This window comes from Gekko japonicus, unplaced genomic scaffold, assembly GCF_001447785.1.
Source record: "Gekko japonicus isolate JY-2015 unplaced genomic scaffold, Gekko_japonicus_V1.1 scaffold85, whole genome shotgun sequence".
Taxonomy (NCBI): Eukaryota; Metazoa; Chordata; class Lepidosauria; order Squamata; family Gekkonidae; genus Gekko; species Gekko japonicus.
The window spans coordinates 1,369,368-1,396,535 of NW_015167531.1; the positions used below are offsets into that span (position 1 = coordinate 1,369,368).

Sequence of the window (27,168 nt, forward strand, 5' to 3'; positions counted from 1 at the left end):
GAATGCCGACACAAACCGCTGCTCTTTAATCATTCTAAGGGACAATCATTTCTCTCTCAGCTTCAGTATTCCTCACATCTATAGAATGGCAGCATTAATCAGCTGGCTGTCACAAGTTCACTGTGTAACGTTTTTAGAGTTTTTGCTTTGAGTACCATTTTTAGAGCGTAAAACAGTCTCCATGGAGTGTAATGGCAGGGTCTCAGTTAATTACTTTCAGCATTCCACAGTTAAGGGTACAACTGCCCATCAAGCTCCAATTTTGACATGTTTATTTCCTTCACTATGTTTCCCCCCATAATTAAACCCAAATAAACTAAGCTTGTTATTCCTGTTTGGTCCTTGAATCTGTAAAATATCCTCATTATGCTGTATGCTAATCTACTGCTCACCCTCTACCTATATGTATGGACTGGTAGTTTCCATTTCATTGTATCTGAAGAAGTGTGCTTGCTCACGAAATAGGGCTGCCAAGTCCCCCTGCCGAAAGGGCCCCCAATCCGCTGGTCCAGATCCAGCAGGCGCAGGGAAGCCTGCCCCCAAAGTGGCCAGATCAGGCCGACGTGCCCAAGTGTGATGATGTCGCCCAGAAGTGACGTAATTACGCTGGGCATGTTGCAGGGCAATGTTCTAGCAATCGCCCTGAAAACTAGAGTTTCTAGAGCGATTGCTAGAGCGTCACCCTGCGACGTGCCCAGCGTGATTATGTCACTTCCGGGCGACGTCATTGTGGCGTGTGCAAGAGAGAAATCCTGGACCGGGACCGGGTCCCCCCCGCTATTGCAGGTAAGAGACTTGGCAACCCTATCACGAAAGCTTATACTTTGAATAAAACTGTGTTGGTCTTAAAGGTGCCACTGGATTCGAACTTTGTTCTGCTGCTTCAGATCAACACAGCTACCCACCCACCCTTAATCTACCCCTGTTTAGAGTGAGAGAGTGCTGAACTGGGGGGACCATTTTGAGGGGGGGGCACATTTCAGCTCAACCCTACTCTCCCTTTCCCATTCCATCACGCCTGCCCAAAGTGCCACTCATGCGATTCACGGGATAAGAGCACTATGCTGATGAGGCAAAAGAAGCCAGGATAGCATTGCAGAGTCTCCCCTTCCTTTCCCTTCCCACCAGCTTTGGAGCCAAAGCTGCTTATTGGAAGTGAAGTATGGAAGGAATTATTACTAGAGGCTTTGATCACAGCCCTTTGACATGTAGATACAGAATGCCGGGGGAGCGGGAGAGAAAGAAGAGAGAGAAAGGATGCCAAGTGTCTCGGCGTTTCAAAATGGGCGTCTGAGCTCAACAAGCTGAAACAGTCTCTGAAGCAAGTTCTGGTGATCAGAGGACTATTCTGCTGGGATTGAGATTTGTTTTGTTTTTTTTAAAAAAAATACACAATCACATAAAATTAGAGTTGTATGTGCTAATCAATTAAGCAGGGCTCTTTGCCAATTACTGTTTTAATTGCAGATCTTAAAGGCGTGCTGATTAACAAGTGGGTATGGCCGTGTAATATTGAGCAGAGGACTATGGGAGGCAGCAGCCTCTGGGCACCGTTCAGGGTGGCAGAGGGGAAGCTGAAGATACTAGGCCAGCAATACCCAACACAGCACTTACTGTAGTGTTTCTTGGTGCCCACTTGTTTCTTCACCAAAGGAAGGACCTAATCCTGGCTCTCCTCCACTGAACTGGAGTAAGAACAGTCCAACAGGCATAATTGTTACGTCTGCAGGGAACAGCTGCCTGGAAGCAACTGCCTCCATCATAGGAGAACTGGAACCTCCTACCATGTTGTGGAACTGCCAATATTTCTGTAACTGAAGCGAGCACATGTGACATTTTGTAATTGGTTTCACCCATTCTTAGGGCAGCCATTTTGTTGTGGTGTCCACTATCTGTTTCCCAAATGCTAAAAGTATCTACAGACTCAACAAGGTTGGGGGAACCCTTGACAGGCACATGGGGCCAATCCACCCGGCCCCAAGGGGTGCCAGATGCCTACCTGAAGGTAATATCCTGCTTTTGCTTGTTCTTGAGCAATTGAGGGGCAGAAGAAAATAGAGGGACAATGCAGTGGATGCAGCAACAGCATTCCCGGTTGCTGCATCCATGACCCTCTAGGAATTTTCCTAATCTCTATGATCTTTAACATTAAAAAACTGGGGGGTGCAGACCCTGGTGGTGTGGGGCAGGGAAACAACAGGAAAATCTGCCATGTGGAAGCTCCATTGATGCTGTGCTGTATTGTCAGCTATAGCAGCAATGGGGAAACTACACAAGTCTCTCACAGTATGGAAAATACCATGTATTCAGGCCTGTCTGATGTGCCTGAGATGGGCTCCTAAAATAAATAAAAAGGATTAGCTGGAAGTCTCTCAAAGCACATGTACAACTTGACACACATAGAAGGGAGTGGGATCATGCTGGCTGGCTTTGCCCCCAGCATCTGCTTTTGTTTTCAGGGAGGTTTTGCCATCAAAGTCTCAGATCACTCATGGCAACCCCGTAGGGTTTTCAAGGCAAGAGCTTAACAGAGGTGCTTTGTCAGGACCCTGGTATTCTTTGGTGGTCTCCCTTCCAAGTACTAACCAGGGCCAACCTTGCTTAGCTTCCGAGACCTGATGAGATCAGGCTAGCCTGGGCTATCGACGTCAGGGCCTGGACACCTGTACTTACAAACATCTGCATGCATATAAGTGTATGCACGTAGGTTTTGAACCCACAAATGTGCTCCTGCTTTTCTGCTGCATTCCCAACCATGTATATAATAAAGCCGGTGCCCTTGCCCCCTGAATGACCGGATGGTGCTTGTCATAATAATAACTGTGTGCTGTCAAATTGCAACCAATTCATGGTGGCCCCAGGGTCATAGGGTTTTCAAGGTAAGAAGTGAGCAGAGGCGGTTTGCCATTGCCTTCTTCTGTGCAGCAACTCACGTCTTCCTTGGTGGTCTCCCACCCAAGTACGAACGATGGCTGACTCTGCTTAGATTCCAGGCTCTGACAAGATCAGGCTAGGCTGGGCTATCAGGCTGCCTGGACAGTGCTGATACCTATTCTGTATATGATATCTGGGAAGGCAACCTACCTCCGACCAGCCGAAGATAGTGTGGTGCCTGAGGGTGGAACTGCACGTTACAGGTAGATCCATCCTCTCTCTCTCTCACACAAATCAGCCTGCCCACCTACCTACCTTTGCGGAACACAAATATGTTAAACATTTTACCTAATATGACCAGTCAAAATACCAGCATTTTCAGCATCACAAAAGGGTTCATTTTGCTTTGTTCTAACTTCAGGTATCTTTCACACATTATATTGCATGTTGCAAACCCATCAAAAAGTAACACTGGAATTGCGTGTGATTTTTTTTTTTTTTTTAACAATCTGTTTCCGCAGCCGTGAACACAATGGCTTTGTTCGATTTTTTGAAAAGAGATGAGTAGCTACTCCAAATGTTACATTTTTAGGCACGTACTAAATCTCTCTCTCTCTCATGTAATCTGGGAGTGTCAGGAGAACTGACCTTCAGCTATAGAAATTTTGTTTAGTATTGTATTGTTTTCTTGAATTGGCATCCTGAGTTTGGCCAAGTTCCTTCAAATTCTATTTTGAGGCTTTCTCATTTCATCCCACCCTTCCTCCAAGGAGCTCGGGGCAGCATACATGGTCCTCCTCTCCTCATTTGATCCTCACAACAAGCCTGCAAAGTAGGTTAGGCTGAGTTTGTGTCCAGGGTCACCCAGTGAGCTTCCAAGACCTTCCCCCCTTAGTCAGAGACCCTTACTGGTATATGAAATGTTTGATACTCCTTCTGTGACTTTCTTGGCTGCAACCTAGAATCCCTCTAAGTGATATTCTACTTGTATATAAGTGTGAAGTCTCAGCTCCCAATGGACGGTGCCAAAATGAGAATTGCTGATATTTTGTCTCCATCAAATTGATGCTCTGAACATTCACAGATCGTGGTTTCAAACACCCCCCCTCCCGTACTCACATTTAAATCTTTCCCATTGGCTAAAATGATATTCTGGCCAGTCAATCCTACCCGTTAGATTTCAGCCCACCGAAATGTATAAAGTTGGCTCTGTAGTTAGCGGTTATTGAAACTACTTAGAGGAAGATCACATTGATCGTTCTAGCACTTTATAATGGATGTCCTCCATGCTTAAACTGTAATTTAATTTTAATAAGTTATATTTGGCTATTTTACTGATTGTATTCTTTTAGATGTGAGCTTGTATTAACTCTTATACTGGTTTTCAAACTGTTGTAAGCCGCCCCGAGCCGCTTTGGCGGGAGGGCGGGGTAAAAGTCAAATAAATAAATAAATAAATAAATAAAGAAAGAAAGAAAGAAAGAAAGAAAGAAAGAAAGAAAGAAAGAAAGATGAAATTGCATTTTAAACATGTTTTATATCTTCTGCTGTGTTTAGAAGTTTCTGCTTTCGACCTTTTAAAATGCCATGCACATTTCTAATTTTCATTTTTACTTTCCCCCCCCCCTGGGCCATTCGCACACTACCTAGCTATGTCCATGCTCCGAATATACCTACCACGCTGCTCACAAGGCTCCTTCACTGTGATAGGAAAGTATCAGACAGGAGTGCTTGGAAGCCTTTAATATCCAAAATTGTTAAGTCTCGGGGTTTTCAGCCCCCTGTTTCAAGTTTTAGTAGCTTCTGCTCTTGGAAAGTTCCGGAGGCTTCGGTTGGGTCAGAAGTGCAAGGAGTTGAGCTGGAAAGCAATCTGCACGCTCCCAAAGACTGGGACTTTACAGAGACAGTAACGCAGTTCTTCACTCCCCTCTACTTATCTCATGTTTTTCATCTCACCTTTCATAGAAGGAGCTCAAGGCATACACATGGATCTTTCATCTCCCATTTTATTCTCATTACAATCCCATGAGGTAAATTAAGCCTGAGAGTGAGTGACTGGCCTAAGGTGAGCTTCAAGGCTGAGAGGGGAATTTAACCCCGTCTCCCTGGACCTACTCCAGCACTTGAGGCGCTACACCACAGCAGCTCTCCTCCACGCTTCAAACCAGTAGATCCACCAATTAAAGGCTCCGTTAATTGACCCACAGGGGTCATTTTTAACTGGTCATGGCAAATTTGAGGAGCCTGCATGCCAAGGGACTGCTTATCCTTTTGCAGCCAACATTTTATTTAAGGTGCACAACAACAAATGAAATTAAACTGTTAAAGATGGTCGCCTCACGCCAAGTCTTCGTGGTAACTTTTGCTTAATAAATTGTGTGTCTATTTTATGCGGCCCAGCATGCCCAAATAGGGACATGTACCGAGGTCTGACAACATGAAGTGTTATTTATTTCTTATCTTATTTACCAGATTGTCATACCATGACTAGGTTTTAGACTTTTCAAAGCCATTTACAAAATGAAGCAAAGTTATCAACACTGGCATAGTCTCCAATGTGTCACAGATGAAAACAGGGACTGTTTGTAATATCCCAGTTCTCATATTATGAACTCAGCCACCCCCCCTTCCTCCTCCTTTAAACATTGCTGCAGGTTCTACTCTGCCCGGCGCTATAACTATATTAATTGACTTGGCAACAGCCTGTTTTAAAAGCCAAAGACCGTCTTTGTTGTTTAAGTAAAAGACATGCCGGGGGTAAAGGGGAAATCTAGATTTATAATACACATCTCTTATCGAAAAGTTCAAAACGAACCTCACCAGCATGAGAAATAATCCGTGTAACCGCACAGCGCCTTGATAGTCACACATGAGTATTTGCACACATGTACATTAGAGACAAGATGTGCACACGCAAAAAAACATACCCCATGTGGAGATTTAATTGCTAGAGACCCCCAGGGAAGATGTTGAACTCTGAAGAATGACAACCCTAGCAAGTCACACTAACAACATTTTAACAAGGCATTCCCAAAAGGCAAATATGGGGAGCAAAAGAGGACGATGATTCACCAGAAATGAGGTTCAGTAAGCAGGGGCTATGCCTGGTAAACAGGAAACAGCTGGAGCACATGCAATTAAATACATTTTCAAACCCACACTGATCGATTACAATTCCGTAGGTAAAGAATTTTAGTTGATTAATCAGTCAATGGTTCTGATTGATTCTATGCTTCTTTCTATGGGACAGCAATGAAGAATTGGGGTCTTGGGTTCAAAGCCCAAATCAGCTTATTTTTAGCAGTTATTTCTACAGTGACACAACCATATCCATTAAGTCTAGCAAAAATTTGAAAGAGAGAGCTTCATCCAGGTTATCCTGAATGCCGCTCTCTCAGTCTGCTGCCCTACAATAGGAAGTTTGCGCCACACAAAAAACATCACATGCAGGCACCTACCTGTCCACCTGGACCTCTGCGTCTCGCTTGTCCATCTTGGACTGTGGTTCTCCGTTGAGTTCCTTGCTGTTATTCTTCAGAAGGTCCAGGACCGGCTCAATCTCTTTTAACAGTTCACTGTTTTCAACACTACCATTCAGGCAACGTTCAGAGACATCATCACTGTTGCCTTTCAGGGAGTCCTCTGCAACGGTGCCAGAAACGACACCATTGACATGCACCAAAGTCTCGTCTCCCTGCCCATTCTCTCGGGCACATCGAGAACTGACAGAACCGCCCATTGTCGTGAGGTCTGCCCCTTGCTGCTGATCTTTGGTGAGGATGCTCGGACTGGACGGCAAGTCTACCGAAGTCGGGGTCGTACACAAGGGCCGGGTGACTCGGACAGTCTTTGGTGTCCCGTCACCAGTGAAGGTCGTCTCTAGATGAGTGGTGAAGCCTTCCGGGCCTCTCAAGATGAGAACAACGTAGGTTTCCGAAGCGACGCTCCTCAGGACCTCCAGAGCATTTCCATAGTTCATATCCACCAAAGGCCTTCCATTGACTGCTAGAATAATGTCCCCTCTCTGAATAAGGCCACTTTGTTCTGCTGCCCCTCCTCGGATCAGGTCTGAGATGATCACCGGTGGTTTGTTGATACGTTCCTTCACTAGGAACCCGAGACCCCCAACCTTACGCTTGAAAAGCCTCACTGAAATGACATTGGGCTGAATCTGCTGCACACTGAACACATTCTCTTCCATTGTAGTCCTTAAATCGTCACACCCAATGGCTGAGAGGAAGTAGTGCGCAACGCGTCTCTCTATTGGTTTGCGACTGTGTTACCAGCAACTAGAGGGAGGAAAACAGTGTGGTCTCTCTCTCTCTCTCTCTCTCGCTCTGTGTCTGTGAGTGCCTTACTAGGATAGGTCGTTTCTTTGGCTTTCAAACACGTTGCACTGAACAACTGATGTATGTTCTGCAGGGCATCACTTGTTGAGCATCAGCTCTGGATCAGTCTCATTCTCTGGCTGCTTCTGAACAATACAGGGAAGTCAGTGGTCCCAAAAGGAACGCCGGGCAGAGAAGAGCCTGAACAGAACCAAACATCTCCCAGATGTGCAGCCTCTCAGAGAAAATACAACGCTGGCAGAGCCCCAGGGCTTGGAGTCCCACTTCACATTTTTATCTACAAATGAGGGAAAAGGGGGGGGGAGAGAAAACAATAATATAAAGTCAGGTATATTGTAAAGTACATTGTAAAGATTTGCAAGCATCCGGAAGAGAGGGCAATGTTGTCCCTGTAAACGGGGGGGGGGAGAAAACAATAATATAAAGTCATGTATATTGTAAAGATTTGCAAGCATCTGGAAGAGAGGGCAATGTTGTCCCTGTAAACAAATCCTTTTTGAGAAAAGCTGGTTCTCAATGAACTGGACTTCAAGACTACATTTTTCATGGTCCCCTACAGATGTATGGGCTCAGGCTTTTTTGGATAATGATATCTTTCAATTATCTTAATAGATGATTATTTTTATGTCATATGTTGTTGTTGATACCCACCAAGGGTCCTGACAGTGTTGGCGGGAAAGCGGAGTACATCAGTTCCCTAAATAAACAAACAAACTTGAATGCCGCTACAACCCCATACAATACAGGACCAATGGTTTAGCAGGCATAGAGACCAGAAAATACCATATGCTGGAGAGTACAAGAGCGGGAACAGGGCAACTATTGGGAAAGGGATCCTCACCTACCCTTTCTATGCAATGGCAACTTCAGGCAAACCAACCAAGATAGTGGGATTTCCATGATCAAGTCTATTTTTTTAAAGATTATTTTCTGGTATATTTCACTAGTGCCTTCAGTTTAAATACAGCGACATACTTTAGAAATATTTGCATTGCCAAAGAGACCATCCCCCCCCACACACACACAGATCTTCAGGGCACAAAAATTCAGCACGCTCAACCTCCCCCCAACCTCCATCTGCCTCTGCTGACACCAGAGGGAAGCCTGGTAGAAGCTAAGCATCCTGCCTAGACACACCTCCAGCTGAAAGCCCGCTTCACAGCTGGTCCCAGCTCCATTCCTGCAGTGCTCTTATTTATTTCTGTTCACTATTAGATTTTATGTTTTATGACATTTTGATTGATACAAAGATAAAACAAATGCCCATCTGACAATATTAATGTCGGAATATCAGTGTTGGAAAGTGTTATGCAAATCTCATAATCAATAGCAGTGTTAGGTGATTCCAGGCTGTCCGCTGTGTAGAATCAGGCCAGCATCCCCGTGAATTGGCAACCCGCTGACATCTCTCTCTCTCTTTCTCTCTCTCGCTCTCTTTTTCCTGTTTTCCAAGCAGTGAAGCGGCTTTTCTTTCCCTTTTTCTTCTAATGATCCAGCTGAAGCGAGTGACAACAGAAACAATGAATTGTAACATCTTTCCAGCTGTCATGGACTTCACTGATTTTGCTGGCTCATTATAGAAAAAGGGGGGAATGAGTGCGGGGGGGGGAGAAGCCTCAAGTGGGCGAACAGACAGAGCTGGTGAAGTTGTCAAAAGGAAGAGATCGGCAGAGCTGGATTCGTCACTGCGTTTTGGAAAGCAAAGACGGTTATAAAAACCCTCCTACTCTCATTCAGAGCAGAGAAGAGACACAAGATGGAGACCTGACAGGGGGGAAGTAATCTCAGATCCTTGCAGAGAGAGGGACCATGAGCTATATCCAAGCCTCAGTTTACCGTCTGTAGAATGGGCACAATCTTTATTTGCAAAACAGACAAGAATTGTAGCTCTAGAACACCACACACGAAGCTGCCCTTCACTGAATCAGCAAAAAGGAAAAGAAAAAAAGAGACGATTGGGGGCGGTGGCAGAATTGATTTTACTTCACACTGAGACCCCTCCACATTTTGCATATGCTTCATTAGGGGGATTTGTAAAATATTATTGTCTAGACACTACCTGCAGCAATAGCATTTGAGCAAAGACAGTGGAGAACCAGTCTGAGTAGAGATCATTTACATCACATACCATCTGAAGACTCACTGGAGAAGACAATAATGCTAGGAGCAGGGCCGCCTCGCTCACTAGGCGAGCTAGACTCTCGCCTAGAGCGCGGCCATCATGGGGGCGCCAGACTGAGCCACCCTCCCCCCCAAAAAGCCCCCCACCCCCGCTAAAAGCTCATGCCGCACTCTGGCCACCGCTGCCTCTTCGCCCGCCCCACCAAAAGCTCGTGCTGGGCACTGGAGAAGCACTGCCGCCCCTCGGTTGGATGTTGGCTGCCAGGCAGGGGTCTGGGCGAGCGTGGGGGCACCCTCTCGTCTCTCTCTCCAGTGGCGGCGAGGCACTCGAGGAAGTTTGGCGTCGGCTCAGGATGTGCGCCCAGAGCCGCCACCTCCCCTCGCCGCCATCTGGATTCTCATCCCTGGGCCTCCCTCGGCGACCGTGGCAGGGACACCCGAGCTCGCCGACTGGCCAGGCCCCACAGCCAGCCCCCCCTGCCTTGGCCGCCCGAGTGCTAGGCAAGCCTCTCGACGACGACCCTCCTGGCAGGCGACAGCAGCAGGAGGCAGCAGCTCCCTTCGACATCTATTCGCCGCCCGGGGAGGGGTTCCCGTAGGGCAGGTGCAGGAGGGGGAGGGGCGGCACACAGGAGCTGGGAGGATGGAGAGCAGCTGGGGGGGGTTCCCTCCTCCACCCGCCCCTTCGAGGGGCTGGTGGGGGGGAGCCTCGGAAAGAGACAGAAGAGTGCCCCTCCCCCATCCGCAGAGCCAACGCGGAGAAAAAGTGACAGCCGGGTCCTCAAGAGTTCCTCTGGTGTTTGTTTGTTTTTAAAAACATAACTCCCCCCCAGCACAGCATCAAATCAAAGCAGATCTGGATAAAAGTCGGATCTAGTTGAAAGGGGTTGCCAGCAATGCTCCCTTAAAGCTGCCTGTGGAGTCTTGTGAGCAAAAGCTCTACTTTGTGAGCTAGTCAGCATTAAAGTTGCGGCCTCTCTCTCTTCCTCCTGCCCCCAACACACACACACTCCCCCCCCACAACCACTCATACATACACATGCACACAGAGACTGAAGCGGGGGGGAGGGAAGAGCCGGAGGAGCAGCGGGCTGCGTGGTGTTGGCGCCCCTGGGCTCTTCGCTCTTCTCCCAGCCCAAACATCCAAGTTTGCCGGGTAAGTTGGGGGGGAGGGGAGGGAGCCTGGGCACCGGTGCCGCCATCCCCACCCCGCCCACAGGTCCCCTCTTTACCAGGGGCCCCTCCTCACTGGCGCCAATGGGCACGGGAGCCCCGGCTGGCCGGAGAGAGGGCGCTCGCGGCCTCAAGGCACCTGGAAGTGGCCTGGCCTCGCCCCCATGCCACTCTCGGCACGCTCCTCTGCCCGGCTCACCTACAGCCACCCCGGCAGTCGATGGCGGGCAGAGCTCCCTCCGGCCCTGGGCAGAGCTGAGGCAACTTTGGAGCCTCCAAAGGGGGAGAGAAGTTGGACTAAGTTCTCTCCAGGCTCCGCCTGGAGGTTGGCAACACACAAGGGGTGCCAGAAGGTAGCCCCGCCTAGGGCGCAGCAAAACCTTGGGCCGGCCCTGGCTAGGAGACATTGAAGGCAGCAAGAAAAAGAGGACGACCCAACATGAGATGAATTGAATCGATCAAGGAAGCCACGTCCTGTCGTTTGCAAGATCTGAGCAAGGTTGTTTATGATAGGACATTTTGGAGGTCATTAATTCATAGGGTTGCCTAATGCTGGAAGCTGGAAGAGACTTGATGGCACATAACATACACCAAGCCTTTTGAGTGGAGATAATGGGGACTGAATGTTGGGATCACTGTATGCAAAGCAGATGCTTTGCTACTGAGCCGCAGCCGCTCCCAAAGATGTCCAAACAAAACACTTCTGCAATACATTTTCATTTGGATCCACTGGTGTCAAAGAGTTCTGACCAAGAACTCTTCTTCAGATTAGATGCTCAATTCTCCACCAAAAGGGGTGTGTGTGTGTTTAATCTCTGGTTTTGTTAATCAAAGACTACCTGGGTCTTCTTTTGTTCTCTGCCTTTCAAAGGACTGTGAGCTCAGAAGGGATCTACCTGCTGGCTTATACATTTTTAAAGCCCCCCCTCCTTTTTGCTTCCCTACCCCATTAGCCTAAGGGTGCATCTTAATTTTGCACCTAACACCATCTAATCTAATGAAGCCTGCCGCATTTGCTGGCCATTTCAAAGAGGCTACAACCTGTAGACTTTGGACAGCCATATCCAACATGCCATGAAATGCTTGCCTGATCGTATTTATTTACTTTATGTATATCCCACCTTTCCATCATTCTCCTCCCCTCTGTTTAATCCTCACACCAACCCTGTGAGGTAGGCTATGCTGAGAGACTGTGACTGGCCCAAGGTCACCCAGCAGGCTTCCATGGCAGAGTGAGGATCCGAACCTAGTTCTCCCAGATCCCAGTCCAACACTTTTAAACCGCTCCACCATGCTATCACAGCTCCAAATATCCCTGAGCACCTGTTGAGGGTGAAATGGCAGACTCTGCAATGCATGATGCCCCAATGTTCATGCACATGCATTTATATGCATGCGTACTGCAGACAAGATGCTTCACCCACCTACTCACTAAGAAGTAGAGATAGGGGCAAAGTGGAGCTCCGATGGAACCCTCTTGCAACCACATTGGCAAAAAAGGGGGACAGGTCCAAAGGCTACAAAAATCAGGACCATGTCTGACTGATGGGGACACTGGGAGGGCATGCTACCATGCAGAACCCAAAAGGGTCCCATTATCCCAGCCAAAGGGTGGACACTAAATACCGAAGCAGCTTCCTGCTTCCAACTTTCCGAGAAGGCACACAATGGACTTTGCACCGTGTGCTGAAAAACCCCTAGCCTTCCATGCAGACTTTTCCAGTGATTAATTTCTAATTTAGGCTGTAAGAATTGCTGACCAACCCTACTAACGTTTACTCAGGGCTTTTTTGGTAGAAAAAGCCCAGCAGAAACTCGTTAGCATAATAGGCCACACCCAACAGTAGAAACTCATTAGCATATTAGGCCACATCCAATGCCTTCCCTTGGTTTGGCCAGGTGCCTCACAGTCAGCAAGCCCCCCCTTGAAGGGAAGCTAGTTTAAACTGCCTTCCTTTGGTTTGCCCAGGCGCCCTGCGGCTGCAGGGAGCCTGGGCAAGCCGGCCCTTGGACAGGCCGGGGAAGCCACGGGGAGGCATTTAAATGCCTCCCCAATCCTTCCAGGACCCCCCCTGGCCAGCCCACCTCGGAGTCGCTGGGGGGTCACTTTCCAGGCCTTCCCTCTGTAGCCAGGTACGCAGAGGTTTTGGCTGTAGTGGGCGTGGCCAACTCTGAAGCCAGCCAGAACTCCGTTCCTGTGCGTTCCTGCCCCAAAATAGCCCTGCGTTTACTTAGAAGTAAGCTCCACTGAAGGAAATGAAACTTTAGGACTGATTTTGCACACGATGTGGAAGGAAATAGTAGAACAGACCACAATACTTATTTATTTACAATATTTACATGTATGCGTTTCTGCTGAGCATCGCAGGTCCCACTATTCCAGCAGAAGAATCACAAAGGATCACAATGAGAACCAAGCGTGACGAAGTGGCTAGAGTCTGGACTAGGATCTGGGGGGCACAGGTTTGAATCTTCCCTGCCGTGGGAGCTTTTTGGGCTAGTCAGTCAATCTCGGCCTGACCTACCTAAAAGGGTTGTCATTGTGAGGATAAAGTGGAAGTCGGGAGAATGAAGTTAGAAGCTGCTTCGGGGTCAGTACTGAGGAGAGCAGGGTATAAATATCTAAATAAATCAACTAAAATGCAAATAGCAAAGAAGCACAACGTGCAAAGAAATAGAGTAGAACCTCTCTCTCTCTCTCTCTCCTACCAGTTTTCTGGTTGCATGGAGTTCCTGATACAAACAGCCCTTCAAACCTGTGGCCTGAGGGGCCGTAGTACATTCTACCACATCTCATTCTGATGCACATGTGCACCAAGCCTTATTCCCTAGAAAACATGCACTGGGGTGCAGCGGCTTGGCCCAAGGACAGAGGATGCTGGAGAGTCCGGGCAATCCAGTGGTTAGTATTGGACCCAGGACTTGGAAAACCTTGGGTTCAAATTCTCACCTCAGTCACAAAGCTCACTGGATGACCTTGGGCCAGTCCCTCCCTCTTTCAGCCGAACCTACCTCACAGAAACGTTTTGAGACTCAAACAGAGGAGGGAATCGCTTCATCTGCCGCAGTGAGGGCAGGACAAAACTGCAGGGAGGCAGATCTGTGCCTGGATCTAATCAACTTCTTTTCAGGGCAGACAGAAGCTACCCGAGGACACTAGTTTTAATGGGTGCTTATACCTCTCTCTCATCAAATGCTGTTTTCCCCCAAGGAATAAAATGTGCTCGATATGCAACCACCTTCCCCCCCCTTTTAAAAAGAACCTTGCTTGAAGAACAAAGTGACAAATGGTATCATCTACTCCCTTCCTAATCCCCCACCCCCGTTCCAAACATCTGTTCACAATCTCATTTCCACCGGTGCTTAGACAAAAACAAAATGAAAAAGTATATTTCCTAACTAATTGTGGCTAAATCAAACCAGACTTCCTTGTCAGCTCACAAAGATGCCAGTGAAGAAACCCTGCCAAGATCCATCCACATGCAACCTACAACTCGGGGTAGATCCCGAGTCAGCCAAGATACCCCTTTCAGCAGCCCTTTCCTCTCCAGCCAGTCTCTGCTTGGCTCCTAGGCCTTCTTGAATTCAGCTCCCTCGCTAGAACCCCTGGATCCCCACACATTTTGGAGGGGCCATAGCCCAAGCTAGCCCGATATGGTCAGACCGTGGAAGCCAAGCAGGGTCAGCCCTGGTTAGTATTTAGATGGGAGACCACCAAAGAAGTCCAGGGTTGCTATGCAGAGGAAGGCAATGGCAAATTACCTTTGGTCTCCTACCTTGAGAACCCTACGGCATCGCCATAAATTGGCTGCAACGACGTGACAGCAAGAAAAGGGGTGGGGCAGTTTGTTGTAGAACAAAGTCAAACCCCTGCCTACCAGCCTTTTCGAGGTCTCGTGTTAATGGCAGATGGAGCGTAACAACAGGGTCTCAGTTAATTACTCTCAGCATGCCACAATTAAGGATTCATCTGCCCATCAGTCTCTAATTTTGACCTGTTTATTTCCTTCACTATGTCCCCCCCAATTAAACCCAAACAAACAGTAACCATTCATTACGCTGTATGCTAATTGACTGCTCACCCTCTACCTATAGTATGGCCTGGTAATTTCCATTTCATTGTATCTGAATGCGTGCACACAAAAACTTATACCTTGAACAAGACTTTGTTGGTCTTGAAGGTGCCGCTGGACTCAAACTTTGCTCTGCTGCTTCAGACTAACACGGCTACCCACCTAAATCTATGTTAATGGGCTAGTAAGTGTCATTACAGATGGCTCTGCTCTAAAGGCAGAAGGTGGTATGTGGGGGTAACGCGAGCCAGCCACAAATCAAGAAGCCTGCTTGTCAACGCCACGGTCATTAGGTTGTTTTCCCAGACATGCAGCCCCATTAGAGACCATCATGTGTCAGATATTCTTTTTTATTTTGTTCTATTTGGAGGAGATGTCAGATAGATATGAGCACTGTCACACTCCAGTCCAGCAAAAATTCCCGGAAGATAAAGCCGGAAAGGAATCCTCTTTGCAGAGCAATGCTGTTTCTTGGCCTAGAACATGGTTCCATTTCCTGACAATGCTTAGAACGCTGGCTGTGTTCCATTCATGGTGTTTCCTCCATATGGGAATATACACACTGAGAAGCCCAAACCTAGAAATACGAAGCCCCCCACCCGCCCACCAAGGGAACATCTGGAGAAACTCCCTACCTCTGACATTGTCAGCTACGCTGCCAAATTGTTTATGGATTGAGGGGGCACCCGCCTGACCTGCGCACGACTGGGTGCCGCATTCCTTTCTCTGCATCGCTTCTCCTGTTATCTGTAACCTTGTACCACTGTCTAGTTGTAGTGTCTTCATATTAATCAGCCGTGTGACTGGTTTCGTTTCCCAGTTTAGCTGCATCGGTTATTCCTTCCCGCCCGTGGGAATCAGGCCAATAGGCCCACAAGTGTGTTTGTGTGTGTGTGGGGGGGTAGTTTGAACTCTGTATATCACAGTAAGCTTTCCCTTTTGACTCATTCCTAACAGTGCTTGTGTTCCTGATCAATAGTAAAAAGGTAAAGGTTCCCTTGCTCGAAAGCCAGTCGAATCCGACTCTAGGGTTGCGGTGCTCATCTCTGTTTCAAAGCCGAAGAGCCAGCGCTGTCCGAAGACGTTCCCATGGTCATGTGGCCGGCATGACTAAACACCAAGGCGCACGGAACGCTGTTACCTTCCCACTGAAGTGGTACCTATTTATCTACTTGCAATTTCTTGCTTTTGAACTGCTAGGTTGGCAGGAGCTGGAACTAGAGACAGGAGCTCACCCTGTCTTGTGGGACCCGGGTCTTGAACCGCTGAACTACTGACCTTCCACAGCCTGCAGTTCAGCGTCTTAACCACTTGAGCCACAGCAGCTCCATTGATCAATAGTACTGGGAATAAAATATATGCTTCTTGGAAGACTGTGCTCCACTTGTTTGAATGTTGAACCTGACAGGCATTTTCTGTCCAAATAATACATTTTCTTTTCTTCACTACTAAATTTGTGTTTTTGATTTTCAACTCCCCCCCCCCCCCTCTCAGATGGGAAAAAGATACATGTGCAAGGGTATCATAAGGTCAGCAAAGTTCTCTCTTTGGTAATGGGCATATTTGTAATCTTGCTTGTAGAAAACTAAGGCATTTATATGTTCAAGCTTCATATATATACCAATTAGTACAATTTTATACGTTTGGTGAAATTATAAATGGTGTTGTTTTATGTTGTTAAAGCATTACAATAAAAAAGTATTGCACAAATTTCACTGGACCCCAAACCCAATCCTCCCCTCCCCTTGCCTTTTCTGGATATTTCGAGAAACCTTACAGCTCTACACGAAGCTGTTAATAATTTACTAGAGAGCACTGCACAGGGCCAAATTAGTGGATGCCATAGCTGAGCACTTGCTTGCAGCCTACCGGCTTGCTGAGAGCCTGCCTCTGACTATAGATGCCGGGTTGCTCTCCCAGTTCTCTAATGGGAGAGGCTTGCGGAGGCAGTGAGGGATCACGTTCCACTGCTTCCTCCAGGCACCAGTGTTCCCTCTAAGCTGAGTTAGTGTGAGCTAGCTCACAGTTTTTTAGCCTCCGGCTCACACATTTTTCTCTCAGCTCAGGAAGGATGGCTCCAGAGCAAACTAATTTATGCAGTAGCCAAATTGCTCACTCACAACTTTAATGCCAGTAGCTCACAAAGTAGAATTTTTGCTCACAAGACTCCACAACTTAGAGGGAATATTGCCAGGCACCCCTCCCAAGTAGCCCAGTGCCCTTGGCAAGATTGCAACAGCTCTTCCTTGCTTGTTTTTAGATGCGCTGGCACCAAGAGGGCTCAATGGCATGCAAACAAGGTGCACTGCGCTCCCTCCAGCACAGCTGCAATGGAGGATGCCATGCAAAGGTTACTGTGATTGGGGTGCAAAAGAAATCCACAGCGGGGGGGGGGGATGCATTATTGAGTGAGATGGAAGGAAGAGTGGCGGAAGATTTCTTGGATACCCGGTGTTTGACTGCCCAGTAAAGCCTGTATCCAGCCTGAGGTTGTACCCCCACCACCTTTGATAAGGTACCAAAGCAGGCCTCCTCAGAAGTAAACCTTGTTTTGTTTAATGGGGTTTACTCCCATTTAAAAAATGCTGTTAGGATTGCTATCAATCCATGGTCAATAATTCCTCTACCTTTTGTGACTGCCTCCCCCCCCATCTTCTGTTTTTGGAAAACTGCTCATATCGGTGGGGCTCCAGGTGAGCATGGCTTAAGGGATTTCATTAAGACTTCAATCCCACCCCCCCAGTATCTGAGACTGCTATCAGTTCTGTGCTGATGCATTTTGTGGGTAGCATTAAAAAAGAAAGACCCGCAAATGCTCTCTTCTTATCAAAGACACGCCGTTCCAATAAATTGTTTTCAGAACTATGCTGGAATTTAATAGCTCAGAACTGGAGGCGGGGCCGTGATCTTAACCCTGTCGACAAAGTCAAGTCGTACAAGCACAGTCTCTAGTCTTTTCTTTTAAAAAATCCTTCTGTTATTCGCATTTGCTGGAGAAACTATTTCTAAGGGGGCGATGGTTCACATAACCTGTGGGCCACATGCCAGTGCTGGGCAAGGAACTGCCGAGTATGCTCCTTGGTGACCGTGCAGGGCCGGCCCCAGCTTATCTTGCACCCTAGGCGAGGATCCCTTCTGGTGCCCCCCCCCCTGCGTCCACCAACAGCCAAGTTGACAACCAGAGGGCATGAGGGGAGTCACCAGGCTCCCCCCTCGTCAGGGCGCCTGGAGAAGAGGCTGACTGGCAGGGCGCTCACAAGCTGTCGCTCCCCTGGCCCTGCTCCTGCTCCTGCTGCTCCTGCTGCAGCTTCCAGTCCCCGGCTGCGAGGAAGAGGAGGAGGAGAAGCACTTTGCTGGGAAGCCGAGGGGGCAGGCAGGGAGAAGTTAGCTGGCCAAAGAGGTGGCGGCGGTGGCAGCCACCCAGTCAGGGAGATGCAGGGCTTTTGGCGGTGGGGGGGCTTTTGGTGGGAGGGCGGGTGCAGTTTGGCGCCCCTAAGGGCTGGCGCACTCTAGGCGAATGCCTAGTTCGCCTAGTGAGCGAGCTGGCCCTGCGTATATGCCTATAGAGGAACCAAGGGGAATTCTAATAGTTCCCCAAACAGAACAGTACGATTACCACCTCTTCACGTACTCCCCACCATATGGGGAAGAAGGAAAGTGGGTTTAGGGTTTCCAACCTTCACAAAGGCATGGGGGTTCTCCTGGAATGACAATTGATCACCAGATTACAGAGATCATTTCCGCTGGAGAAAATAGCAGCTTCAGAGGGCAAACTCTAGGAGACAGCATAGATTCTAGGTGCAATTCCTCCCCAAATCCCTTCCCCCTTTGCAAGCACCCTCTCCCCAAATCTCCAGGAATTTCCCAGGCTGGAGTGGGCAACCCTATCAGAGGGTTAAAAGTACTTGATGGGTAATAAAACATTTCTGGGTCTACAGCTAAAGACTACCTGAACGAGGAATAGCTTAAAAGGGCTTTAATATGAAGGGCAACTAAAACCTCTTGTATACCAGTGTCCAAGCCTTGATCCAGAATAAACTGAGGTCATGTAATCTTAGGGCACGTCTATAAAGCACCAAACTCCTTAACATTGGAAAATATAACACAACGTCTCTAAACTGTAAAATGCCTCACTGCTTTCAAGAGCTTCCCATATTTATTATTTGCTTCACTTAATTGTTATTATATATTGTATTAATATTGATGGAACCTGCCCTGAGCCTGCTTGCGGGGAGGGCGGGATACAAGTCCAATAAAATAAATAAATAAATAATATCCCACCTTCCTCCTCAACGGGGACTCAAAGCGGTACACATTGCTCTTGACTCCTCCATTTTATCTTCTTGGGACCCCTGCAATGTGGATTAGGCTGAAAGCATGTGACTGACCCAAGGTCACCCAGTAAATTTTCATGGCGGAGTGGGGATTCGAACCTGGGTCTCCCAGATTCTATCTGACATTCTAATCACTAAACCACACTGGTTCTCTGTCTTCTTGGTATTCTCACAGGAACTCTGAAAGGTAGATCACTAGTATTACCATCATTGCAAGGAAGGAAAGGGACAGAGTTGCCAACCCTGGCTTTGGGTAATTCCTGGAGATTTGGGTGTGGACCCTAGAGAGGGGAGGGACCTCAGTGGGGTTTAATGCCAAAGAGTCCACCTTTCAAAACAGCCATTTATACTTCCCTGGAGATCAATTGTAATCCCAAATCTCCAGGCCCCACCTGGAGGTTGGTAACCCTAGGCAGGGCCAAGGCCACCTGTTGACTTCATGACAGAGGTGAGCTCTCAACCGGGGATCTTTCTGATTCATAGCTCACTTTCTTGCTAGTACATGACACCAAAGTCTCAAAGAGCTATAAGCTTCAAATCCCCTGGGCTCAGATTTCAATTCTTCTGGCATGCCAAAAGGTTCAACCCCTGGCATCTCCAGTTAAAAAGAAGAGGTAGCAGGTGATGTGAAAGACCTCTTCCTGAGACCCTAGAGAGCAGCTGCCAGTCTGAGTAGACAACACTGACCCTGATGCATGGATGGCCTGATTCAGTATAAGACAACTTCATATGTTCATCAGCGGCATCCTGCTCAACCCCTTTGCATATCTCAGTTCTGGGGGGTGGGGGTGGGGAATCAGGTCATTGTTAGATGATACTTCCAGGACATTTGAAGCCATCAGCAGAATATTAACACCTTTCCCCTTGCACTGGCTGAAATGGGTATGCAGATGAGTCTGGGCTGCTTTGATGGGTGATGCCTCTATTTACATATGAAAGAGGAAACATTCACCAGCTCACCCATCCAAAAACCTGCTGACAGCCCCCAGAAAGAAGTGAGACTCCATGCCACAGGATCAGCCCTTTTTTAAACCTCTGGAAGGGGAGAAATGTTCATTTCAGCCCCCCCCCCCATACTTTGTGCTAATGTCATTCTTTTCTCCTTGGTTGGGGCGGAGGAAGATATGCATATAATCTTTTCAAGAGTCAGCTGTATCTGACATGAGCGTTTAATACAGCGGTACATTAGGATTTTATGTCTTGAAAACTAAAAGACAAATAAAGACAAAAAAAAAGACCGGATTCACCAGCAAAGTTCAGCACTTCTGCCACAGCGTTCTGTGGCTGATCTTAAAAGTCCGCTATTCTCCCAAAGAACTTTAGAGGGAGAATGCAAAGGGAAATGACTTTGCATTAATATTCATGGAGAAGTTTAACACCCCCTCTCAGCCGGGTCTTAAAAGGGACCTGATATTCTTTACTCACTATGAAGAAGAACATGCCAGCGAGTCACAACTGACTCATGGTGCCTCCAAGCCCAGGGCGTTCCAGGCAAAAGAAGAACAGAGACAGAGGTGGTTTGCCATTGCCTTCCTCTGCATAGAAACTGCAGTCTTCTTCTGTGATCTCCCATCCAAGTACTAACCGTCCGTAACCAACCCTCCTTAGAACAAGCTCTGACAAGCTCAGGTTAAGCTATCCAGGCTGCTTCTTACTTGCTATAGGTGCTTCTTACTCGCCATAGGTGCTAATATCCTGCAATCCTCCCCCAGTCAAATACTCCTCCTATACCCCTAACTTTCGATTGTAGCTGCTTATCTCACCCTGCACTAGGTTTTACATTTTAGCTATCTAACAACAGCTGGAAGCATCTCCAACCCATGAAGAATGAACTATTTGGATCTTGTTCTCTTTGTAACATCTCCTCCCCTTTCTGTTTTGCATATCAATTGGGCCTGACAGACTTACAATGCAGTGCATCTGTTGAAGTGAGCTCTGTTGAAGTGAGCTGTAGCTCACGGCAAGCTAATGTTGGAATAAATTTCTTTAGTCCTTAAAGTGACACTGGACTCCTGTTTCATTTTGCTGCTAAAGACTAACCCATCTGGATCCTTCTTCAGGTGGGACTCTCCCACTGCTTAGTAGTTTTTGGACCTCAAGTTAACTGGAATGCGGGGTGGGGGGTGGCGTGTTGGCAACATTGCCTATCATGAACCTGAATTCAGCCTAAAAGTATTTGTTGCTGTTACTGGCATGGGTGATGCTCCATTGTCCCAAGCTCTGGCCAAGCTCTGGGGGCCAGAAAAGGAATGAATAAGCCACATATTGATGAAATGTACAAGTCAAAACAGGACAAGAAGAGACTATCCCTCCACTGAAGGCAGTAACTGGGGTACAAGGCAAACCACAAACATGAATTCAGCCTATAAGTATGTGCTCCTGCTATTGGCATGGGTGACGCTCCATTGTCCCAAGTTCTGGCTAGGCTATACGCCAAGCTATTAGGGCCAGAAAAGGAATGAATAAGCCACATATTGATGAAATGTACAAGTCAAAACAGGACAAGAAGAGACTATCCCTCCACTGAAGGCAGTAACTGGGGTACAAGGCAAACCACAAACATGAATTCAGCCTATAAGTATGTGCTCCTGCTATTGGCATGGGTGACGCTCCATTGTCCCAAGTTCTGGCTAGGCTATACGCCAAGCTATTAGGGCCAGAAAAGGAATGAATAAGCCACATATTGATGAAATGTACAAGTCAAAACAGGACAAGAAGAGATTATCCCTCCACTGAAGGCAGTAACTGGGGTACAAGGCAAATCACAAACATGAATTCAGCCTATAAGTATGTGCTCCTGCTATTGGCATGGGTGACGCTCCATTGTCCCAAGTTCTGGCTAGGCTATACGCCAAGCTATTAGGGCCAGAAAAGGAATGAATAAGCCACATATTGATGAAATGTACAAGTCAAAACAGGACAAGAAGAGACTATCCCTCCACTGAAGGCAGTAACTGGGGTACAAGGCAAACCACAAACATGAATTCAGCCTATAAGTATGTGCTCCTGCTATTGGCATGGGTGACGCTCCATTGTCCCAAGTTCTGGCTAGGCTATACGCCAAGCTATTAGGGCCAGAAAAGGAATGAATAAGCCACATATTGATGAAATGTACAAGTCAAAACAGGACAAGAAGAGATTATCCCTCCACTGAAGGCAGTAACTGGGGTACAAGGCAAATCACAAACATGAATTCTGCCTATAAGTATTTGCTCCTGTTATTGGCATGGGTGATGCTCCATTGTCCCAAGCTCTGGCTAGGCTATACGCCAAGCTATTAGGGCCAGAAAAGGAATGAATAAGTCATGCATTGATTACACGTACAAGTCAAAACAGGTGCAAGCAAGAGGTGGCTCTCACCCTGTGTGAGGCACATGGAAGCCGCTGCTGTTGCTGCCACCAGAAGTTCCAGACAGGGAAAGAATAAGCAGTCACGGCTGCCAAGTCAAGAGTGATGGGCAGCCAGGACCCTCCAGCATGGACCTCAGGGCAGCTGCCTTCTTGCCCATTGGTTAAGATCTCCCCTGAGAAATGCTGGAATTCAAACCTCCTTGGAAGCCACACTGCCTATTGTGTTGGAAGAACAGCCCCCAACTAAACAGAAACTTTTGTACTCGACTGGGTATAATTTACTTACAAAACACTACCAGAAAGATCCAGGGAAAAAACTTTCAATGTACGAGAAACAACAAAAATACTTCATTATTTCCAGCTTTATTTTTGTGAATAAGGTCAGACGACACACTTCTTTTCTGTAAGAGTTGGGTGCAGGTTCCCCCACAGCCGCCTTGGGCTCCGCAAAGCTACTGTCTAGCTGTGGAGAACGGCTTTTAAAAATAAAGGAGAGCCCAAATGGGCTCAAAATGCTGCCCTAGGAGAAGTAAGGGTGCCTGCCTGCCCCCCAAGCTATTTTCCTGCATGGAAAAAGAATGGTGGGAGTTATTTCCCCCTTTTTTTCTGCTTCATGTGCATACAACACTCCATGTGGAATGGGAAACAACTCCCTCCAAGTACTGTTTCAATGTGGGGGAAAGGCTTGGGGGGAAGAAGGCAGGGGCCCTTCCTCCCCTCATGCTTATTTGGGGCCCTCTTTATTTTTTAAAAGCTATTCCCTGCAGCTGCTGTGTGGCTGCGGGGAATCCAGACCCAACTCTTCCAAATCCAAATCTGCAGCGTGGCCCTCTTTTCCCTTGCCAGGTCTTAAAAACAACCTGGAGGGTAGGGGCAGCTTCACTCAAGGAAAGGGCAAAGCAAAGAGTTAAATCCCACTTCCCCAGCACCATAGCACAGTGGTAATTCACCTTGTTCTCCATCTCCATCCCGGCAGATTTTTGAGGCTAAATTATATATTGGGGGATTCATTCTTTGAATTCCAACTGGGGGATTACCAATGGATCCCAAGATAATAGTATTAGGCCATTTGAAAGGCAGAGTAATTGAAACCGACCAGGAAAGATGGTAAATTTATTAAAAGGTAGCAAAAATTCATATTGATGCAAATCAGAAGACTCAAAATGCTCCAGCAAGGTCAGAGTGGTTTCACAGAACATGGGAAATGATGTGTCACAATTAAATTAACATACTATCTGAGAAGTCAGAATATATTACATTCTGCGGTAAATAAATTTTTATGAACGCTGGGCTATATTTCTGATGTACTGGAGCTCTAAGTTCCAAGACAGGACATATCTCTACGTATTTCTGGTATGTTGCAATTATAAATCTGTGCAACTGAAATTAAGCTGTAAATATATTGTTAATATTTATTATTATATATATATATATATATAAAAAAAACACCAATCAGGGGGCATGTGGAGAAGCGAAAATGGCCCGGGAGCAAGGCAAGGTTAGCAACATCTGGGGACGAGCCCTGCAGCAGCTGCTTGACTCAGACCTAGTCAGCAGCACCAAATAATGTGATAGGCCGACCCGTCCACCTCTTCCCACACTGCTGCCAACCTGTGGTGTTGCAGGAAGAGGCAACCGGTATGTCGAAAAGGATCGTCAGGGCCCCACGGAAGGTTTTGAGCTAAGCTCTCAGAGCCGCCAGAACTACTGGGGCTTGCCTCTGCTTTCTCTTCTTAATTATCGTATGGCACTGTGTGTAGAATAGCCAGGAGATCCTAAGATCGCCTGGCATCCAAAGGTTCTAGTTTTACGCACCACTAGGTGGCAACGTAGACTTGTTTTTAAGGCAAGAGACATTTCAGAGGTGGTTTGCCGTTGCCTGCCTCTGCATCACGACCCTGGTATTCCTTGGAGGTCTCCCGTCCAAATACTAGCCAAGGCTGACCCTGCTTAGCTTCCGAGATTGGACAGGATCGGGTTCACCTGGGCTATTCAAGCCAGGGCTCAGCTTGCAAAGACTATACAGGATCACACAGCATTAAGCTCATCGAGCTTTTCCAAGCAGTTTACTCGAAGTTGTGTTTTCCCAATGAACACACACGAAACTGCCTTATACGGAGTCAGACAATCAGTCCATCACGGTCAGTATTGCCTAATCACACTGGCAGCAGCTTTCAAGGCTCTCAGGCAGAGGTTTTTCACATCACCTATTACCTAGTCCTTCTAACTGGAGATGCCAGGGATTGAACCTGGGGCCTTCTGCATGCCAAGCAGATGCCCTACCACAGAACCGTGGCCCCTCCCCATGGCTCCAATACTTCAGGAAAAGGTTGGACTCGTGAGCCTGCCTTCTAGACTGAAGCCCACCAACTCCCCCTTCACTGTGCCCCGGGATCTCTATATGCATTCCCAAAAACACTGGTGCTCGGGATGACTCCCAAGTCTCTGTCAACCAGACAAACCAGCCCTTCTCTCTTACTGCCCTGGTAAGAGCCAAACCAGACAAAGCTGTTTAGCAAGAGGCTGACGTGGACCAAGCTGCGGCAGGGTGCAGAGTTTCTGGACTGTGCTGGTCTGAGCTGCAGAAACTGTCTCAGGGAGACAAAGGGATGAATAGCATTGCCAAACCAGGGGAGGGTGAGGAAGACAAGAATCAGATTAGGGAGGTCTGTGTTTAAAAGAATGGCTCAGAGAGGAACTGGGGGGGGTACTCATCAAAAGGCTGGTGTTTCAGTGGGGTTTAGAAATACAAAAAACATAGAGCTGGAACTTGCAATGTTCCCTCTAAGCTGTGGAGTCTCGTGAGCAAAAATTCTACTTTGTGAGCTACTGGCATTAAAGTTGTGAGCAAGCGATTTGCCTGCTGCATAAATTAGCTTGCTCTAGAGCCATGTTTCCTGAGCTAAGACAAAAATGTGTGAGCCAGAGGCTAAAAAACTGTGAGCTAGCTCACACTAACTCAGCTTAGAGGGAACAGTGGCTGGAAGGTATCCCCAAGGGTCATCTAGTCTAACAACCTGGTGTTGCGCCATCACCATGAAAAGGAGCACAGGAAGACAATCATTACATCTTCAAACAAAAGCATGACACTTTTTATTAAAACTAACTAAGGTAATGCACTGCAGTGTGCAAACATTTGAGATCTCTTCGTCAGGCCAGATGCTTTAAAATGGGGAAAGGGTGGGGGGGAAGGTCTCTGTCTGCATCACGGATAGAACTCCCTGCTGATTTCAACGGGCAAACGGGCAGAGGGGCTGACTCGTCTCAAGTGGCCCCCTTGGACCTCTGAGAAGATGGGGCAAAAAAACTTGATGCCATCTAGTCTGAAACACAGGGTGCTACCAACAGTTGATCAAACGGCATTAGTCTGTGGATCCAGCCTAGGCTTGGGAGATTTTGCCAGGCACTTATTTTGTTTTCTCCTTTCATGGCCAACAGTCTGTACTGCTTTCAGTAAATGTTTGCCTGGTTTGCTATAATTATGCTCAAACTCAAGAGCAACGATGCCTTCAAGAAGTAGGGCTGCTGTAAGACCAGCTAGCCCTGCCAAGACACTCCATCACACTTCCCCTTGGCTCCAGCCATCCACAAATCCTCCTCCGTGCTCCAGCTCAACAATCCCATACCATCAGCCAGAATAGCTGAATAGAATTCTCCATATATTCAGACAGTGTGCCTCGCTCACAACATCAGATGCCGGGCACAAACAACAAAGAAACGTAGCTCTTGCACCTTGCTTGTAAGCTTCCCATAGTATTTTGGCTGACTATAGTTGGAAACAGGATGCTGGAGAAGACGGACTTCAGCAACTTGTCCAAGACTGAGCACAGGGCGAACATTAACTGATGGAACTGACGGTGACAAGATGTTGAGATGGCTACTCCCATAGGTAGCTTTACTGGAGGATCTGATGCATCTATTAAGGATAGGTCACTTGTGCTCACGGCCATATCCCTCTGAACACCCCAAATTTTAGAGACCCACAATGGGCAGAGCTTGTTGCCCTCCGCCCTGCCCCCACTGGTGGGCTTCTAGAGAAATCTGGCTGGCAGCCCCTGGAAACAGAACGCTGGCTCAGACAGACCATGGCCGGATTCAGCCTAAAGCAATACAAATCGTCTTCTGACAATCAAACGCAATTACCATTCCTTTGCTCTGCGTACAAAGATGTTTTTCTCTCTGCTTGTGACATTTACATCTCATTTTTCTTCCATCACAAAACTCAAGGCAGATTATCTATGACTCCCAGGCTACCTCCTGGGAAGGCACAGACCGGACCAAGACCTGCTTACCATCAGTCAGGTGGCTCTTAGCACTGGTTGATTTTAAAAAAATATTTATATCCCACCACCAGCCCAGACTCTGATTATCTCCACTCAACCAGCTTCAAACTCTGGTCAATATTATTTCTGGTTAATATGACAAGATACTTGCTACTGCTTAATCCTAAAGTAATGTTGTTATGCTGCTTGGAAGGGAGAGTACCAGAAACAGACTTGGAAATGATTTTTGTATTAACAGCAGCGAAAATGCGTTTAGCGGCGAGATGAAGAAAATAAGCAGATCTGGCAACTATGAAGGAGTGGTGCTTGAGAATATAGAAACAGTTGTTAGAGATACAATTAACATATCGTAGAATTATCTCGCTATCTCTGATGAATTTGTGGAGGACTGGTCCATGATTACTTTGTACTGGAATGATAAAGTTCAGGATCAGCCTACCTTATGTGAACCTGGGAAAGACTAGGGAAGGGCATACTCTAGGAGGAGTTTGTGTCAAATAGAGTTATAGGCTGTTTTGTATTATAGGCACTATATTTGACTAGATAGAATCACCATCGGTTTTAGCATTATATCGTAGTATTGTACTGACATTTTTGTGATCATGAATTT

The 27,168-nt window shown here is 47.3% G+C and overlaps 1 protein-coding gene across 1 annotated transcript in view; it reads right to left on the minus strand.

Annotated features, from left to right (window-relative positions):
* Nucleotides 1–7,158, minus strand: part of NOS1 (nitric oxide synthase 1) — a 93,941-nt gene extending 86,783 nt beyond the window's left edge. Inside the window, exon 1 of the mRNA XM_015413420.1 lies at nt 6,333–7,158. Within this exon, the coding sequence (XP_015268906.1) occupies nt 6,333–7,075 (743 nt within the window). The 5' untranslated portion in view covers nt 7,076–7,158. The remainder of the gene's footprint in view (nt 1–6,332) is intronic.
* Between the last annotated feature and the right edge of the window lie 20,010 nt (nt 7,159–27,168).